Source organism: Pundamilia nyererei, unplaced genomic scaffold (genome assembly GCF_000239375.1).
Source record: "Pundamilia nyererei isolate P.nyererei 1_Seehausen unplaced genomic scaffold, PunNye1.0 scaffold00021, whole genome shotgun sequence".
NCBI classification, from domain to species: Eukaryota; Metazoa; Chordata; class Actinopteri; order Cichliformes; family Cichlidae; genus Pundamilia; species Pundamilia nyererei.
The window spans coordinates 386,938-406,937 of record NW_005187422.1 but is presented as its reverse complement, the minus strand read 5'-3'; the positions used below and the strand labels follow the sequence as shown (position 1 = coordinate 406,937).

The window sequence follows — 20,000 nt, the reverse complement described above, 5'->3', positions numbered from 1 at the left end:
GGAAGCGTAATATACAGACGATTTGTCACCTAGCGTAAAATGTTACGCTTTGGGAGTGAGAACGTGTTGACAGTTGCTTGAGATGCTGTAGGTAACCAAATGCATGTGGTACTTTCTGACCTTGAAGAGCTTTCTAGTTACGAGCATTAAAAACAGCAACTCATGACCTTAACTTTGAGATGAACACTTACATAGTTAACTTTAGCTTAGTTTGGACACAAGAATCACCTGATGAGTGCTACTTAAACATTACAAACAGCAGTTTAGCAACGATGACTGAATGATACGGGTGTGAACAGTGTTTACGTCACTCATCACATCGCTGTTAACTCACATGATGCTGGGCATTACGAGCACTATTTTGAGTATTCTCTGGCAACCTGACAGAGCGGATTTCAAAAGAGCCTTCTCTGTAACTGCATCTGCAAAAGAAAAAAATAACCTCAATGTGACATTTGGTAAAGCCTGAATACCAAAAGCATGAGCTAAACAGATAAAGTCACACAAAACCCACAGAGGACACATAACATGGCGACAAAATTCAATAAACTCCTGTCTGAAGAGAACTTACACGTTTACTCACATTAAAAGCAATGCAGACAAGGACACAAAGACTTGAATCGTCTGATCCTTGAACATTAGCGTATTCCAGCACTGATTTTTCCATTCTACAATCTGTGTTACTAATGCTTACCACGCTACTACTACTACTGCCATGGAAATTATACCGGTTGATTTCATTTCAGATAAAAGTTCAAGTTTTCATGACTCACAGCTTAATAAGAGACAGCAGCACAAGGAGATTACTTTTAAAGACAAAATATAAAATGTTGCAGTGCATTTATCAGCAACTCTTCTGCATGAATTAAAGCTGTACCCATGACATTGCTAACGATGTGTTAGGTACAGTATTGGTCAATAAGATTAAAGTAGCATAGGAACACTACTCTTCATAGAAGCCAAGACTTGATTGACTGGTAATATTAAAACCAGGTCAAAGCAACTACACAGATAATAACACAAATCCTCCAGATTTCTTTTTTTTTATATGATACTTTAATTGTTTTGCTGAAAGTTGTTCTTTAGTAGCAGAGTACAAACAAGGATTAGTGTGCATTCATCCGCAAATCATCTGCACCTCCGGGAGGCTGTTTTATGTTTGCAAAACCAGACTGAAACACTTTGAAAATGTTCCAGAATTTTTTTATTTCATTTTTTATTTTTTGGAATTGAATGCTAAGACATGACGAAAAGGAGCTTTTTTTTCCTTTTTTTTTTTTTTTTTAAAGAAAAGGGAATTAAATGTTGCTCCTTTATTTACATGATACTGCTTGCATTTATATTCCTGTGCCACAAATCTAAAAAAAGAAAGAAAAACTTTTCATCACCCGTTTCATGTGCTCTCCTTGTAAGGTTTTGTTTAAAGCTCAAATGTGTTGTATTTTTAGATAGAATAAGTCCTCTGATGAGAATTAGGCTCTAAACCATGTGACTATGTTTGACCTCCTAAAAGCTGCGCAGGGCCTCAGACGGCACCGCGCAGACAAATAAAAGTAGATACTGCACATGCTGTGCAAAATTGCATGTTGCGGGTTACATCTACAGGGAGCACTGCTTGTGACCAATTTTCTCATTACCTGGTGCAGCACAATTACAGAGCTGAGTGCTCTAGCTCATACTGCTCCATAAAACCTATTGGAGGTCCTTTGTGGCTTTTCTAACATAAAGCGCGTCTGCATAAACAGATGCCAGTTTTAAAGCGAAAACATCTGCACATCTTAAACTCACTGGATCTCTTTCAAATTACCTGATGGCTCTGGGAGTTGCGCAGGCTTTAGGAACTCTAATGTTTTTTAATAACATCCAAATGGCCTGTCCTTTACTGGCCAGGTTCAAATGCCGTCCCATCCCGGCCGAGCGGATGTGGACAAGGTCAGGTGGTTTTCACTGCTGCGCAACACATGCGTGCACCTTAATGGTCACTCAGAGGATACTGTTAACCCATTAGCTTGCATAGTGCTCCTCTAGTTCCTGGTTTAAACCAAAACATCTGGGAAGAGGGTCAAAAAGAAACAGAAATGCTGAAATGATTAAATGTGAAATGGGTTGTTGCTAACAAAACACTTCAAACGCCGCGTGCCGCTCTGCTGTTGTGTTTAGTGACACAAGACTCGCATTAGCAAAGTGATCTAATCGCGTGCTGCTTCGCCATGTTTACATGCATCTCTGCTCACTAATCGGATATGAGGTTTCTTCGCAGAGTTCGGGCCCTGATCGCTTCATTAGTGTGAAGCTGCTCTTCCTCCTGAGCACACAGCACTAATACCATCTCCCTTCAGACACAGCGCTGCAGCCCAGAGTGGCCTCCTGAGGAAGCAGCACCATTAAATATTAATGCCATGTGTTTAGAGGGTTTTTATTTCAAACAGCGGGTTTGTCAGCATCTTATGTGGCGTTCTTCAAGATTAAGTCCATGTGGAAAACGGGGGTCCCGACGCTTTCTGCAGCATTGTGCCTTCAGAATAATTTAGATCTGTTTTTCTAATGGTCTTTCTGTGTTAATATCGCCAACATTTTCCATGATTTTCTTAAGCAAATGGAGCATTTTTAAGTGGGCGAGAGTACTGCCTTCTGTACCTTACAGTGTGCTGTGTAGCTGTCATGAGGTGAAGAATGTTTGGGTTCATTTAAGTTGACATCACTGCAGAAATGTGTTTTTTATAAGCCTCTTTTTCAGTTCCACCCATGATGCAGAAAAATACCATAATGCCCAAGAAAATAACTTTTGAGCGTCTATGAATTACGACGCTGGAAGACAATCTCGAAACATAATCAAGTTCATACATTTCCTTTCTTTGTTGGACTGCTCTGATAAAATAGCGCGAGCTCGTCTAAACGTAATAAAAATCAATCAAAGAATTTGTCATCTGTCCTCATTTGTTCTATTGTCCTAGTTTACATGCCAATTTCACAATTACCCCCTCGAATGAACCTGACCTCGCTTGCATATAGGGAAGTGGCGTATGTGAGCATCCTCCTCAATTAGGTCAGGGGCGTTAATAGTACAGCAGAAAACGAACACTCCCCACAACATCCTCCAGGAATTGCGCCTGACACTACTGACTGCCTTGAATCTATATTTGGGCCAAGCGTGTGGATGTGTGTCACCCAAGACTACCCGCCTAATCTCCGCCACAGAAAGTAAAGTGAGTTGTGGGCCCATGGGCGGAGATCGTCAAGACACAAAGGGATCTCCCAGCAGGCACAGCAAAAACCAGGCCCTGGGCAGGCTTTTATGATACCTTTCAATCAGTGGATGATTCCCAGCTGAAATGACAGGTGATTTGACTCAGCCTGCAATTAATGACCTCATTTTAACAATTAAGAGCAGGGGAGGAAGAGGAAAGCCCCCGAAAAAGACAGCGAGTTGAGCCGGGGGGCGAGTTTTGATGCCTTGATAGTGCAAGACGGTAACGTCTCCGCGTGTCAAACGTGACTGGAGCTTGTTGTCGCGGCTCAGGTGACCTCCTCCTCTTTTAAGCAGGTGGAATCCTGCAGGGAGAGCACACAGTGATGAGGAGGAGGCATGGGGAGGGGGAGGCTGTGGCAAGGATAGGGCGAAGAGGTGACTGGAGGGTGGCAAGGGAATGATGGAGTGCATCAAGCTGTGTGCCCACCCCCCCCCAACCTTCTCCTCCACCTTCTCTTACCCCCACCCCCCACAGCATAGAGGAAATTAAAGAGCTGTGTAGCAGGAGGAGAAGAGGAGAGGAGGGTGGTGATTTAGAGCGTGGCACAGGGGGATGGGGACCCGGCGCATTGGAGTTAATTACTGAATAATGAGGAACAATTTATTGTGTTCTTGTTAGAGACATCAAAATGCTGCTGGATACTGCCTATAGAGAGGAGCATGCCTCTCTCACTCCTTGTGCATCAGTTAAAATGTGGCGTTTAACTCAAAGTCATTAAAAAGCCCCCACCTTGCTTTGCCTTGCCTTATAAAGTGGCGGTGTTGCAGGTCTCCTGGGCAGATGAGGGGTCTTAACACATTGCCCTAAAATACTTCCACTTTCCTCCAGGCCTTCTGAGTGTACACTAAAACCTAATGACATTACCTGAGATGGGCTTCTTCTTGTTTTCATGGCATGCCACAAATCGTCCTGATTTTTAGACACAGCTACAGATAAGTTAGCTTCCTAACAAGGGACGCTATCAGCTCCTAAGCTAGCTAATTAAGACACTGCTATAAAATCTCCATAAGTAAAAAGAAAAACGGTCTCCTTTTGATCTTCTAAATGTTTGAAAAGGACTCATTAACACAACCACCTTTTGCATTTCTAACATTACTAGAGAACGACTGCTAGAAGAAGGAATACCATCCCTGATGTCACACTCTGTTAGGTAGCATGGGCTGAGGTTAGCGTAAATTTTCTTCCCTTCCTTTATTAAACCTGTAATCCAATTTGTTTTATAAATTATATGCCACTTCTAATCCTAGAATACAGTGTTTGCTTATTGTTTTAGTAGTTAACTAGACGTGTTGTTTCCTTACATCTGTTTTTTTGCCAACTTAACTTCAAGGCTGTCATCCACACTAAGTCTCATTCAGATCTCCACTGATATTTGTAATGTATAATTTGAAATTGTAGATCAGGAATAATGGTGTATCTGAGTCACATGGTAGCTCACAGGCTAGCTAAATGCTATATCATACCCTGCTTTATAGTCTGAACTAAAAATGACCAGTACTGTTTAAGACCATGAACTCTTTACGAAAGCATTTACTGAAGAAATAAAACAATTGAGAAGTAAGTTAATTTTGTCATAACCTTCCATACAAGTCAAAGCAGTTGCCCCCTGCTGGCCCTTAAGGCCAATTCTATTAAGGAAACATGGAGTTGTAGCTACCTCAGTCATGTCTAAACTAGCAGTGGGAAAAAGAGGCATGAGCAGTATAATCATGTGCATTCCTGTGTGCCTTGGATGGCCCCAAGTTGTTAAGTTGTTCCTCTGACTTGGTGGTCATGTGCTTTTTAATAGAAATATGTAAAAAAGCCATGAGCATAACAAAGATGTATTTTATACTTAAACAATGTGTCTACTGCAGTTTTCAGTACATAATAAATCATTACAGATTTACCTCTCTACCTTTGTATCACAGTTAGCTACTGCTACTACTTCTAACTAGTCTAGGTAACTGTGGTAGCTCTACAAGACAAAGTTTAGGACCTAACACCATATTAAAATTCAATTTTATCAAGCAATTAAAAGAAAATGCCACATATTTGTACTGTTAATTAAAAATGGCCAGCTATCAGCCAAACTGTTACTTTCACCTGCCAAATTTCTACTCATATGATGTCAACAAGTCAGCACGTCATACAAAATTTTTGCAGACAGAATTTTTACATGAATATTCTCATTCAGGAAACCATTTGTACCCTCAATTCAATGACGCAGGAATGCACAGTAGCTATATATATTGATGTGGTTGTAATTTTGTTTGTGTTCACAAAGCACATTATTAGCCAATACACGATATTATTATTAAACTATATACTGGCAAAAATGGCATCCATTGGAGGTCCAGGGAGAAAACCACTGCTGATCAAAAACAACACAGAGGCTTGTCTCACATCTGCCAAAAACCATCTTGATAATCCCTAAGACTTTTGGAAATATATTCTGTGGACTGATCAGACAAAAATTTGAACCTTTTGGAAGGTTTGAATCCCGTTAAAACGAACACAGGATTTAAAAAAAACAACAACAGTTAAACGGTCTATGGTTGCTTTGGTGCTTCAGGACCTGGACAATTTGACTGAGAGAACCATGAATTCTGCTCTCTACTAGAAAATTGTAAAAGAGATTTTGTGGTCTTGGGTTTGTGCCCTGAAGCTTGAGCACACCTGGGTTACGCAGGAGAACAACGATATGAGCCACACCAGCAAGTCCACCTTTGAATGCCTTGAGTGAGTTATGGCTATTCACATTCAAAAACCAACCAACGTTGCTCAATTAAAATGATTTTGCAAAGAAGGAATGTGAAAGACTGCTTGTCAATTATCGCAAACCTTTAATTGCAGTTCTTGCTTCCAAAGGTGGCACAACCAGTAATTAGGTATAGGGAGGAAAATACTAGCACAGTAGCCTACACAAAGAACATGATAAACGTTAACGCAAAAGGTAGCAGCTAGTCTGAATATTTTTTTTTTTTAAAACAGCCATTCCAATAGCTCGTTCATACTAGCTTTATGTGTTGACGAAGTTACTTCCTTTTTTGGAGCAGTGTTTGGCAAACCACCAGTTTTTCCCTTTGTCGTAGTCCTAGTGTTAAAACTCATCTATGTGCAAAGTCATTCATATCATACAGGCTTACAGATTACTCATGCAAGAGACTTGTAAATAGCTTTCATGTTGCAGAAGTTTCATGCCAATATTCTTTCATTATCGCTGTAAACACGACACTTCACACCTCGATGATGCTTACTGCGTTCCTCGTAAAAACTGGCAGCGTATAACTTAATTTATCAGGTAAGAAAGTGAAAAAAGGAACGCTGAATGCAACTTGACTTTATTCTCCACCAGAGAAAGACCAAGGCTCTCCTTTCTTAGCAGCAACGTGTCAGACCTGCTATCGGTCCTTAGCAGAGTGTGAAGTATCCCAACTCTTTGATGTGTTAAATATGAAATCTGACCATAGAACAAAGCAGCTGTCAGCAACCAGCACGTGTCAAGAGCAATCCACGCCAATTATTATTGAATTTCTGTCATGCATGCGTCTGCCGTGCAGACACTGAGGTGTGTTACTGTATCGCAGTGCTAACAAAGACTTCAGACAGTCTTCAAAAATAAACATCACAGGCTTCAGTTGTCTATATCAAAAGGTTGCTGATGATCGTCTGCAAATACAAGCCAAGGCTCACCTTTTGTCCAGGCTTCATCGAGAAAGGGTTAAATAATTTGCTGCAAAACAGTCAGAAGCGTTGCACACACTGTACTGTGACCTCGAGAATATGGCTTTAACTTTGTCAAAGGGTCCCATATTAACAGCAACACAATCACTGGATCACAAATCACACAATGTAAGTTATGAGAGCTACATGCTGTGTCTCTGGTGACATTGAGGGAGAACGTGAGAAGGTGCTTGCTGAGTGTGTAGCCATGCTGTGTTGCCCAAATAGATACGTTCCATCTGAGAGTGATGCAGCCTTCGGAATGATCCCGCTAGACAGATGAGTGCTACTTGAATGTTAATGAGGGCTCCTTTAGACACGCATAAATTAAATGATTAGATGTCTGCAATCATGCAAGGTCCTTAGGTGTCCCCTATTTATGGCATTTGAAATGTAGCTGCCTTTATTTACGACATGTCTCCCCTGCACAGGCTTCGCCACCTGAGCAGCCCAATGCTTTCAAAAGACGGGTTTTTTTTAATGACCTGTAAATGAATCACTCTGGCAGAATCGTAAGAGAAGCGGAGCCCTGCCTCTTTTTCAAAACAAAAAGGGAAAGTGTGCTGTCCTCTGAAAGAAAAAAAAAAGAAAAAGCTCGCAGATGTTTTGAATAAAAGCCGCACTCCAGACAGGGAAAGATGCAGTAAAACATTTGTTTCCTATACGCCGCTAACAGAAAGATACACTGTCGAGCCTCAGAGAGGGGCCTCAGAGGACTGGCACAGTCTCTGAACGCGGTCGCCTAACAATGAATCTTCCTCCTCTCCAGTTCACACGCTCTTCATTGTCGTTTTCTAGATGCAACAACAGCTATTTTCATCTTCATGATTGCATTAATTACAGCATAACTCACGTCTCTTGGCTCCAGTACTGTTTTCCCTGTAGAAAACAGCGTGTCAATGCTTCAACAAAGGAAGGGAACAGTACATATACTCAGCTGGCACTTCATTAATCAACATAAGAAATCAGCATGGCTTGTCACTTATCTAGCCGAGTCTGCTACTGAAGTTGTATTATATTCTCTTTAAATGATTCATTCGAGTTGGGAAGATTTTAATGAGATTTAGACTGCATTCATATTACCGTAATACAGCCAGATACAGTACATGCAAACACCTCAATATGTAGACATAAAGCCTTGCGATGGACAGGCAGTGAGCGGCTGCTTCACTGTTGAATCATCTTAAAGACTCTTCACTGTCCCAGGAAGACTCTGGGGTGCACAAGCAGCAATAATAGGAAGCACCTAAGTTACAGCCATCTGCTCTCAAGCCAAAGCCGAGGTTTTTTTGTGTGTGTGTTTTTGTGGCAGCAGAGAGAAGGGGCTAGAGAAATTTCTTTTAAGATTCTTGCTTTTTTCCCCCTCTATTTATTAGGATAATGAATTTCCGACTGCAGTGCCAGTTCCACTGAGCCTGCTTCTCGGCCTAATTCTCTGTAACATTTCCTCATTGCCGCTGGGGAACATTATATGAAGGCAGGGCTTACAATACCATCAATATGCCCAAGACGACAATCGGACGTCTCATAGATATTAATGGAAGTGCAAATTAAATCAAAGTTGGAGTGCAGCTATCGGGGCTATGATCAATGCCTTTTGCACAGTCAGATTTAATATGGGGTTTGTAATTTGAGTATCCAAACAAAATGTGCATCTTAATGGGAAAGATGAAAGTAATCCCACATGGGGAGGAAATAATACATTAGCTGCATTGTAATTAGAGAACTCAGAGTGCAATGTTTCCCCAGTATTAATGTTGAATAAAAGCCTGATATATTTACGATGTGGAGACAGGATGTGGACGTTTTGAATTGTTTTTAGACACCTCGAGTCGTCTTAGGAAGCATCTTTAAAAAAACAAAAAAGACTATAACGATGTTGGGTAAATGCATGCGTAGGAAACAAATACAAATGATGAAATAAACTGTCAAATGTTAGAGCAAAAAAGCAGACTTGTTTTTGTTAAAGCAGTGGGAGCACATCTGTGTTATCACAGTCATAATGAAAGAAAAACACCTCAGGTATGTTTTGATTTAATTATGAAATACTTGATCTGAATATGAAAAATCCCATGTTTTTTAAGCCAAGCTGCTACAACCAAACACAACAGAAGTATGTGAAACATGATTTTGGTAAAAGGTTCTTAATAAATAGTGATTGAGCAAGTCTCCCCGCAAGCATTCAAATGAAATACGATATAATAATGCCTCACTTTTATTTATTGGCAATCCTTCTGAGTACACACACAGCAGCCAGTTAAAGTGACCCCATGTGAAGTCGGCAGGTAGCATGCAGAGAGCAAACAGCAAAACAGCTTTTCAATGAATAACACATGAGCCAACAAACGTTGCTAGACAATGATCCAGTGCGTTCAGCGAGTCAAGTGCAACACACACAATCACGAGAGAACACAAAGAGCTAATCAAACTTGATGCAACCCTTCGTGATCAAAATGAAACAGCAGCTACTAGTAGGCGCCCATGCTTTTGTAAAAGAAAGTTAACTTAATTAAAAAGATATGAGCTTTGTAATAATCTAGTTTTTTTTCTTCGTTGTAATTTTTGTTTTGAATAGAAACACTCTGACAGTTTGAGGAAAGTGCTTTCGCTTCTTGGCAGACACTTATACGAGAAGGTCAAAAGCACTCCCATGCGTGTATGCTAAATAGCATGCTAGCGCTAGTAAGCCACAGACTATATAAAAGATAATTTTCAGGTCTAAAAAGTGAAGCCAATGTGGAATTGCCTTAAAACTGCATTCTTTCTCTCCTGGGGAACACAAGGTGTCTTCTGTGGTGGCAATAAAAGTCCAGTTGAATCAAACTCTAACCTGGCTCACTTGCTTTATGATCTTAGCAAAAACCTAACATCAAAAATCTCAATAAATGCTTTGTTGATAAGATTATGGTCTCATTTACTAGCTTCAAGTGAACTGAATACAATATGGTGTTTATTTCATAAATTATGATTCCTATTATGTGAAAATAGAACAGTAAAGCAAGGTATGGTTTTGGGTCAGTGTACTGGGCTTAAGTCACTCCAGTCAGGCAGCTCACATGCTTAGGTGTCTTTTTTCTTCTTTTCTTGTCTGATTTCTATTTTCTACATGCTAAGATGGCAGTGGCAATCAGCTTGAAAAACAAAATTTCTACAGAAAAAATAGGAACTTCACAACAAGATCACTGTGGCTTCAACTTTTTACGAGCAGTTTATGCTAGCAGACAGTTAGCTTTGTGCTTCACAAAGATAGCTTTAGCTTTGTCTGCTGAATATACTAAATATTTGCTGAAAATTTACAATAGGGACCCACTCTTCAGTGTAATGGTACCAATGGTTCACCTTTTACTAACAGTTTATGCTAGCAGACAATTAGCTTTGCACTTCACAAAGATAGCTTTAGCTTTGTCTGGACCTAACAAAACGCCCAACAGTATCACACTACTTATTTTATCAGTGTTATATTTTGTTTGCTAAATGATTAAAAATAAATAAATGTAAATATGATAAGTGGTTGTGTAAAACTGAAGTTAACTAATGCTAATTATCAATTTCTAAAGAAAATCTTTCTTACAGATATGGAAGGTACTGTGTCTACTTCATTTACAACTGAAGACATTTTCTCAACTTTATACTTAAAAACTGAGTGTCATTTATATAGCATTTCAAGTGTTAATAAGAACCACAAAATTTAAATTTTCACATGTATTTTGAATCAGAATTGCTGAATATTTTGACTGCAGTAAGCATTAGCACCTTCCATCATTTAATCAGTCCAATTAAATTGTTAGGGGTCATTAAGTTTAAAGTTTGCACAGCACTCCTAGCCTTTACAACGAGATAAATGTTGACTTTGTTTTGTTGCACAGTCCTATCTCTGATAAAAGCATCAGGGGGGAGTACAACTCAATTTATAAGGGGTAACATTTCATCTTTGAACACTTCACTGAGTGGGTATGTAACAGGACGCTATAATCCATCAATAAAACTGTATTGATATTGTCGAATGTTAATATGTCATCCATAAACCCTTGGGCCCTCTTGTCACCAGGACACAGTCTGCTCAGCAACTCATACTGCCTCATGGTGTTGTTCAAGATCGACCCAGGTCTCCCACTGAACGGCTGCCGCTGTAAAATGTTGCATGCCGTGACAGAGCGGAGCATTAATCAAAGTTGATTTGAAGTGCGAGAGCGCAAGTGCCTTTTTTGTTGCTGGAGAAGTGTTTAGCACAACAGTGCTGTGTACAATGGGGTCCCACTCTTCAGTGTAATGGTACCAAAAGGAGGTCATAAATAATGGATTCAAGATCACTTACACCTCATGAAGCAGGCTATGGCATTCAAAGGGATCATGTTTTGCTGCTCAAATTATGGATTTAGCTCTTTTGGCTGCAATTGTAAAGGAAAACAAGACCTCTCCAAGAGGACTCTGAAACAGTTTAATGTGGTGCAAAACATGACGGAAAAACAACAGTTTATACACTGCCACTAAATGATGACAGAGACTGGCTGGAAAAAGCAGATTATTTTTGCTTTCTGGTGGGATGTTTTGATTTAAAATTCTCCTGGAATATGTCTCATCTTCAACTTTAGTTAACTTGAAAAAAAAAAAAACCAAGATAAAACTTGAGATTTTTAAATTAAATCTTGCTTGTGTTAAGTAAAGATTTGCAGATGCAAACAGATACTGCACCTTCCAACCGTTTTGTTCTATCGCCTTTCCACTTCACGTAACTTGTAACAATTATCTGAATCTCTCAACAGCTGGACATGATTACATTTTTAATGCATTTGAAATGTAACCGTCCACTATCACACCACATTTAATTAAAGATATATGAGTATTTATTCAGTTTTTCTTTGACTGTCACATTGAGCTGTTTGCATACTAGAATTGGAGAGGTCTTCTTGCAATAATCTGCCCACATACATGTAGCAGCTCGCTGTTATTATCTTTAGATGATAGCAAATAATGTGATAACCCCTTGTTGTAAGTTTTTGTCCTTGCATCAGTGCTGCACCTGACTCTATGCTGCCCCTCAGTGGCAAAACAGTGAAACAGTCCTACAAAGGACAAACTCGTGAACAAATTCTACAAAGTCTCACCTCCAGATGCTGAGCCAAAGTTTGATATTTCACCAGAAAATACAAGGATAAGAATCCCAATAATTTCCAATGTGCCAATGCAGCTGGAGATAAATACAGAAGAGAGAGGAGATGATCAGATCTCACTCCATATCTTAATGGGATCCTCTCACGAGCCATTCCGATTAATGACCAATCTCACAATTATGGAAATCAGAGATTGGTCACTAACAGTGAGAACTTGAAGTTGCTCACACAAACAGCAACAGTGTCACATTGCAGAGAGCGCTAATTGGCCACTACTTTTCATGTAATTGCGGCAACCAGGGTCACCTCCTCTGCTAACCTCTCCTTTAAGTATTGTTTTTCAGCACACAAACAGTTAATGGAGCAATTAAGATGGTTCTCACAAGTGCCACTTCTGGGGACCATTTGGCAAGAAAGAGGTAGAGAGAAGCGGACTGGTGACTGCTCGGTCCATCACGCTGGGTGCACGAGTCCTAGGCGAAATAGAGCGAGGTGCAAGACGTGCAAGAACACTCCCACACTGGTGTGACTGGTCACCGATGAAGCAAACATTGTGTAGGAGCAAATTTCTGGAGTTTTTAAGAATTCACAAAATATATCAGTTTACTGGTGCTGTCGGCAAAAACATCAAAACTACCTGTTATGCAGGTCTTCTTTGTCATACCAAACACTGCACCAGGGCATGTGGCTTTGGGTGCCAGGGTGGTGGCAGCTGATCCTTTGGGTCTTTAAGGTAGCAGCCTCTGTGGATCAAGCTTGTTCCTATTTGCCTAATAGACAAATAGGTCAGGTCAGCGCCTTAGGAGTTTTTGTCACATTCTTGTCCCTGAACAATTTTTGCGTTGTGGCAGATCTATGGGGAAGAGCCAGCCGCGTTCAGGGACACCAGGATGCCGGCAAACACATGATCAATATTATTCATTTCACATGTCAGTGGTTTTAATATTGGGACTAATTGTTGTACACAGCACTCAACAGCAGCTAATGAGAGGGAAAAAAACAGTCTTTCACTTTAACATGCAAGGATAACTTCCCCCAGTTCATTACAATACAAAACCTTTTTACTTTTTATTACCCATTTGTATTTTTGACAGCATTTATCTGTGTTTGTGTTGGAGCAGATGCAATAAAGTGTTACAGTCACAGTCATCAGTATGTTTAAGCAGCATCCAGGGAATAAAACACTGTAACAAAAAAGAAACTGTGATAATTTGGTCTCAATTGAAAGTAACGCTTGGTACTTCCCTGCTAAAAAAAATTGGTAATAAAAAAAATGTTTATAACTCTTTCCTGTATTTAACATTGTTGCTTTATTTTCCTTTCAGTAAAACATTTTCTGCTGTTGTACCACACCGGACATTGAACTAAGCCTACAGTCTGCACAGAGAAAAAAAACCCCAAACTCCCAAAACTGATCTCACCTGTCCAGAAACTGCAGTTTCATTTAAACTGATATTGCTGTTCAAGTCTCAAAGGGACATAATATGAATGCCACCTATTTTTAATCCCTAGAGAATGAAGAAGAGGGGGGAGGAAAGTTTTCATCTCTTCATCTAACCCTTCTACCACAGACTTTGCCCACCTTCTATGACTAAGTTATGCCCTGTCATGTAGTCAGAGGCATCAGATGCCAAGTAGACCACTGCAGCTTGCAGGTCTGTCACTTGAGCCAGTCTACCAGCAGGAATATCTGACAGCCAGCGCTGCACCAGAGGCCTCAGACTCTCCGAGTGGATGAGAGGGGTGTCAACAATCCCCCTGAAAAGAGAAGCAGACAAAGTGAGAGAGCGAAAGAAGAGGGAAAAGCACACACACACACACAGACACACACAATGAAATCAGAAGACATCACAGTTCAGAGCCAGGAGTGACAGCGTTGTTTCAGAGCCACCACTTTGGTGACAAAAATAAACCCAATTATCCTTTGCAGAAAGGGCATGGCATGGCATCTCTGATGATATTTACTGTGGGACGGGTGGCACTTTAATGACTGGCACATCTCTGGAAGAGCCCATGGGTACGAGGGGACGTGTGGTAAAATTTGCACATAGCCTTTGGTTAAATACTTATTATATTTCCCCATTGAAATGTGCTACTTTGATGCCGAGACAGTATTTAGGCGAAGTTTATCAGAAAACCGCTGCTTTTAGTTTGCTGGTTGCACACTGGCATCTAATAGCGCCGTGTCACAACAAATGCCATTCTCTCCACTCCTCTACAGTCAAATATCACAGAGCTTACATTTGAATAAATATGTCAACATGCCCGCCTGCGCCTAATACGAGACGACTTCTGACTTTCCCCACAATCGCTGTGACAGTGACTAAAAGCCATGAGGCCTGAATCATTGTTCGATGTATCCTGGTGCCTTGATATGGAATTCCAACATTTGGCTAAATTAGCACTTCCAAGGAGCGTGTGACACCTTGGTTAACATATTCCACCTCAATTATATTTCTCTTCAGCTGCCCTGTTATCTGGAACCTTTCCTGGCAATCAGAGGTACTGTTTTCCCTCAGCCAATTTTCTAGATAATGCAGCTTATCACCGCTGCGGCTAAAGTTGCCAATGGAATCAGGCTCCAGTCAACCTCGTGAGCGCTAATTGTGTCCCTTTTTTATGCATATTTACCGACTGTCACTTCAAAGAAATCAGCGGCCCATTGAGACACCCGGTTAGCGAGGGTGGGGGGGGAAGCGAATTGCTTCTTTGCAAATTAAAATTAGCAAACAAGCTGCCGATAAATAAAGCTGAGCGTGTGTGAGGGCTTTGTTCTGGGGCTGTGACTGGGCCCGGCTCGCCCGGTGCCACCGGACGGATTTGCTCAGAGATGGCTGGGGCTAAGAGATGCTTCACTTAACACCCCCCCTGCCCCCTCAACCACCACCCCTACCTCCCCTGCCGACACACATTCAAACAGCCCCCTTCCTGTGTTCTCCTCCTTTTTCTTCCTACTGCTCAGCTTCACAGACAAATAGATACAAACAAGGGCGCTATTGTTGCGCCGACACTTGGAGTGAGGTTGCAAATTTGATTCCCTAATTGAACAGAACAATTAGAGCAAGTGTTTGGTTGATTCATCCCTCAAGACGTCATCTAATTAAGCACTGATGCATTGTTTGAGGACTTAAATTAGTGCATCCCCCTCAAACGGGAGCTCTTCATATGAAAGCAAAACGGCGCTAATCACTGCCTCCTTTCGCAGCTTGCTATAATCAAAAGGTGGGCCGCTGTGTTTTGGAGGAAGACGAGGAAGGCCAAAAATAGGCAGTACTTACGGCGAGATGCAGTTGACGCGCACTCCTCTGTCGGCCCATTCAGTGCCCAGAGTCTGAGTCAGTTTGACCACACCGGCCTTGGATGTGTTGTATGAAAGCTGCTTCTGAGGATGGGGGACTGGACAGTGAAGGGTGGAAAGAAAATGAGTTACTGAAAAAAGTCACTGCTGTCCATTTCGGGTGACACGTGCCATTTAAGAAGGCAACAATTACAGCATCATTAATAGTGGTATGCACTTTTCACATTCTTATTAAAGCCTCTTGTTGTTTTATCATTTGCCTTAACTGAAGAGTTTCCTTCTTACAGAGGGCCAATAGCTTCTACGGTGCACATTCCAGTTCCTGTGGTTTCTTGTGCACACTACATAAAAGCTCTTCCATTAGCTGCTGGGGACTCTGTGGATGATGCTAGGTAAAATTAATTGCTTATAATGTCCAGTTATGCTCTGTCCTCAGCAACAAAGGGAGGGAGCCATTTGTTTGCCTTGACCATCACAGATGCTGCACACTGCATGGGATGCCGGGACAGGGGCTCATTTTCTCCTGGTTGATTAATCATCACAAGGAAGGCTCCAAGTTACATACAACTTTAGTAGTTAACCTCATCACCCGCCGATCTGACTGCCAAATGGCTTCAGTGTGAGACCGGGGATGATAAATACCAGCCAGCTGCGGAGAGGCAGAGAGTGGTCCTGAGGAGAAAAGGGCTGGAGCATCCTGCATGCAATTTAGGGATGTTGGAAAAAAGAAGACAAAGAGGAATAAAATTTGCAGTGTAGGGGTAAAAGCTGGGATGTGTTGAAGAAATAACAAGTAAAGGGTGGGACAGGAGGATGGTAGCCATGAGCAGGGTTCAGCGACGAGATTGCAGAGGAAGGTAAGGTTGGGTTGGGCTGGGCTGGATAAGGGTAGGCTGGGACCTCAGAGGAGCAGGCGAGGATGAGCCGAGCCCAGGGCTTACACGCAGATTGAAGGTGAAATCCGACTTATCAGGACAGGAAACACAGCTCAAAATGCCTAACAGCACTAATCCTTGCTCAAGACCTGATGATACGGCCGCAAAATACCATTCAGAAAATGCCTTCATCCTTTAAATAAACCTGCATTGATGTTTTTCGCCGTCTTAAAGAGCAGTAATCCCCAGAGAAGCGAAAAAGAAGTAGAAGGAGAGCATTTTCCAAAGCCCTCTTTAACATTCACCCTACTTATTGCCCGTTGCAAGTGGGAGAAAACATGCTCTTTATCAGGCACGCCTTTTAAATTTTGAATTCTTCTGAGCAGATAAGGAGTTCAAATGATGTACTCTTTTCCCAGCTGCTGTTGTTATGTCCATTTCTATGCATGGCAGATCTGCAGGTATGAGTGCGAGAGTCACCAATCCCTCAGTAAGGTCAAAACCAAAAAAGAAAAGAAAAAAAACATCAAGATAGATATTTCCTGTCCGGGTGTCTTTGAGCTGCTGGCCGTCATTCAGAAAAAAATAGTTGTTGATGTTCAGAGAGTGTCTGTGTGTGTGTGTCGAGGGGGTGTTTGCAGGCCCACGAGCACATTCCATTCAGCAGATGGACAAAAAGCTGTCATTGTGCATTTTAATTGGACATTTACGGCTGCTTTTTGGTCGTCCACTTGGCTAGAACAGGTCCCATCTGATTACACATTATGACAATATTATAACAGATGTCCAGACCAATAAAGTAAATTCCTGAAGGACTGAGCGTAATGCGAGTAATTGATCATTTTCTTTATGCCGGCCTCTATTTACCAGCATGTTCCTGTTTTACAGATTGCCCCTGCAGTCGGGACTGGGGTCCATATGGCACGGCGCTTTACTGGCGATTTGACTATACTGCTGATGAAGTGTTGCAGTTCCTCTGGAGAAACCTGTTGGAGGAGGAACATTACACCGGTGCAGCGAATTACAAGGCTTTTACTAGGCTCCCACTAAACTCTAAAAGTGTCTTCCGCTGTTCAAACAAGGCCGTTGGCACAGGCTGGGGTTTTGCCGCGGCACAGGAACCCTCCCCTCCCAAGTTGGACCTCAGGTTGCCTTCCACATCCTCCAGACAGCTCCGCGGAGAGGGGATGTTTATTATGATGCAAAAATGCCTCGGCGAGATGCAATCACAACACTGCTACTGTATGCAGGGGTGGATGCATCTCTATAGAACTGTTTAACTGGGCTAAAAGTTGCCTAATCCTGTTTTAAAAGTGAAGGCTCACCTTAAGTTTCTCATAAACGAAGAAAACTGCTAAAAAAAAGACTTTGTTTGAAGATGAAAATCTAATGCGATGTGCACTCACCCACATAGCTGTACAGCACAAATGTATTTAACTCTCCCTTCCTCCCCCTCCTTCACTCTGCCCAACTCTCCACGCCAAATGGAGAGATTAAAAGCAGACATGGAGGGGCTCCAGAGAGAAAGTGGGGAAATAGAATCATCACTCACCTATTAGACTGGCCATGGAAGCTGTGTTGATAATCTTGCCGTACCCTTGCTTCAACATCACTCGACCTGCTGCCTAAGGCAAGGATTCGGAGGGGCGAGAGACACGTTAAACACCTTATTATTAAGGCCCTGATATGCCATGCCCAAAGCTGAGCACAGATCAACACAAAAACATGCAGTTTATCGTCGGAGACGGGAAAACGTTTGGTGTGGATTTGAAAGCGGCACAAAAAAAAAAGGGTGGGCGTGGGGGGTTGTAGGTTGTACATATAGATGTCTCGCAGCAGCTCGATAATTTAGGACTAAATTTAGTTTCTACAAAGGAGCTCAAGCTGGTTGGACTATTAATTAGGTCACAGTCTTAACTAGTTTGGACAGAAATAGAGTGCTGAAGGAATACGTCACCGAGAATCTGTTTGGCTCTTTTTTTACTCATATTTAACTGGGAATAATTTGTAAATATATTAAACTGATGGATGCATTTTTCATTTTAACAGAAAATAACGTTTCAGCTATGGGGTGTTTGCATGAACTGTACTCGTTGTGTGTGCAGAATCAGGATTTTTTCCTTCTTAAGCTTCGAAAACAGCAAGAAAACATGACCCGTCACAAAAGGACAGATAATGTGATTTATGTATGTCAAGTCTTCAGATGCTATAGAGGCAGCTCTGTTTTAGATTTGCTTCAGTAAACATGTTCATTCAAACACTTTCCTATTAGTGAATCTGACTGATCAATAAGTGCACGATTCATTTTGAATTTGTCTCTGTTTATAGATTCGTTTTTAATTTGTAATGGAAATAAACCAACTCTATAAAATTAGTGCAGTGAGATGAGCGAAAGCTACAGTGGTTAAGTACATTTTCTGGCAGTTCTGGTAAACATAAAACCTGTGTGTATGCTACAAAACGTCTTCCTACCCAGTGTTTATCAAAGCAGAGGTGTATGTGAGTGAATCTCTTACAAAACTAATTAGGACCAAATCACTTGGAAAAACACAATACTTGATAATATTTACTGCTATTGCACTACCCTCGCACAGGATGGGAGGTGACACACACCTGACAGCACATGAAGGTCCCCCTGAGGTTCACATTAAAGGTTTTGTCCCACTCCTCTAGACTGGTGTCTTCGCTGGCTGAGTTCATGTTGATGCCAGCATTGTTACAACCAATGTGGATCACTCCCCATTTGGAAACGATGGCGTCGATCATCCTCTGGACGTCATCTGACTTGCTGATGTCAGCTGTTATCGAAATGGCATTGATACCTGTTTGAAAGTAACACAGGGGTGTACTGTGAGAAAATTCGGCATTTTAGATTCTTTGACACAAAAAGTAATGCCCTAAGTAATGTGGATATAGTGAGATCACGTTTGATCAAACATTTTATCCTTTAGTATGCTGCCATCTGCTGGTCAAGACACAAACTACCGGTAATGACAAAATTCACAATGTGAAACTCATTTTGAATGAATAAACGCAGGGCATGCTTGTTTTCTCACAAATAAAGCCCGGTTTGAAGCGTGCTATTCAACAGTGATGCTGTCATAGCAGATTTTCCAGTTTAAGGCCAGCTTCACCACTTTGAGGCCAACATATTGTTGTGACTCTTACAGGTTTTCATTTTAATTTCTGGCTGTCATCGATGTCTTTGAACTTATTGCTCTGCACCGCAAGCAATCTTAAGCCATCTGCAGTATTTCGGCTATTGCAGCGAACAAAAGCAGGGAGACTCCAGGCTGCATCACATTCCTTTGGACTTCTTTAACAATTGAGTCACAGCAGGGTGAACAGTCCGAAAAAAAGGAGCAAGTTATGTTAAATCAGGGTTGTAATGTAGTTCTTCTTATTAACTTTAAGGAAAGTTTTAAGGAAAGGAACAACTTAAGAACAACGACCATAACAACAATCAAGTGAGTAAAGAAAGGAAAGTAACCAGTAACTTTTTTTCCTTGATTACTGATTACAGAATAAAACTGAACCACACTGTCCTAGGAGTTGTGGATTAAAGCCATCTTAGTAAGTGGACTTCATTCCATATTTAGTGGCGACTCTATCCCTAAATTCTGTCCCAGATATAAATTTTGTTGACCTTTAAGTTACGTGAGTGACGTCCATTCAATGAAACAAACACAAAGGGAGAATGTAAAATCACAAGTGCGGGGGGGAGATGATGAAATTAACTTAATGTATACAAAATATATAT

At 41.3% G+C, this 20,000-nt stretch overlaps 1 protein-coding gene across 1 annotated transcript in view; it reads right to left on the bottom strand.

Moving 5' to 3' along the window:
* Positions 1-13,361: 13,361 nt before the first annotated feature.
* Positions 13,362-20,000, bottom strand: part of LOC102205957 (uncharacterized) — a 12,238-nt gene continuing 5,599 nt past the window's right edge. Inside the window, exons 8-11 of the mRNA XM_005726609.1 lie at positions 18,854-19,062; positions 17,793-17,865; positions 15,346-15,463; positions 13,362-13,825 (exon numbers count right to left, since the gene is read on the bottom strand). Of these exons, the coding sequence (XP_005726666.1) occupies positions 13,630-13,825; positions 15,346-15,463; positions 17,793-17,865; positions 18,854-19,062 (596 nt within the window). The 3' untranslated portion in view covers positions 13,362-13,629. The remainder of the gene's footprint in view (positions 13,826-15,345; positions 15,464-17,792; positions 17,866-18,853; positions 19,063-20,000) is intronic.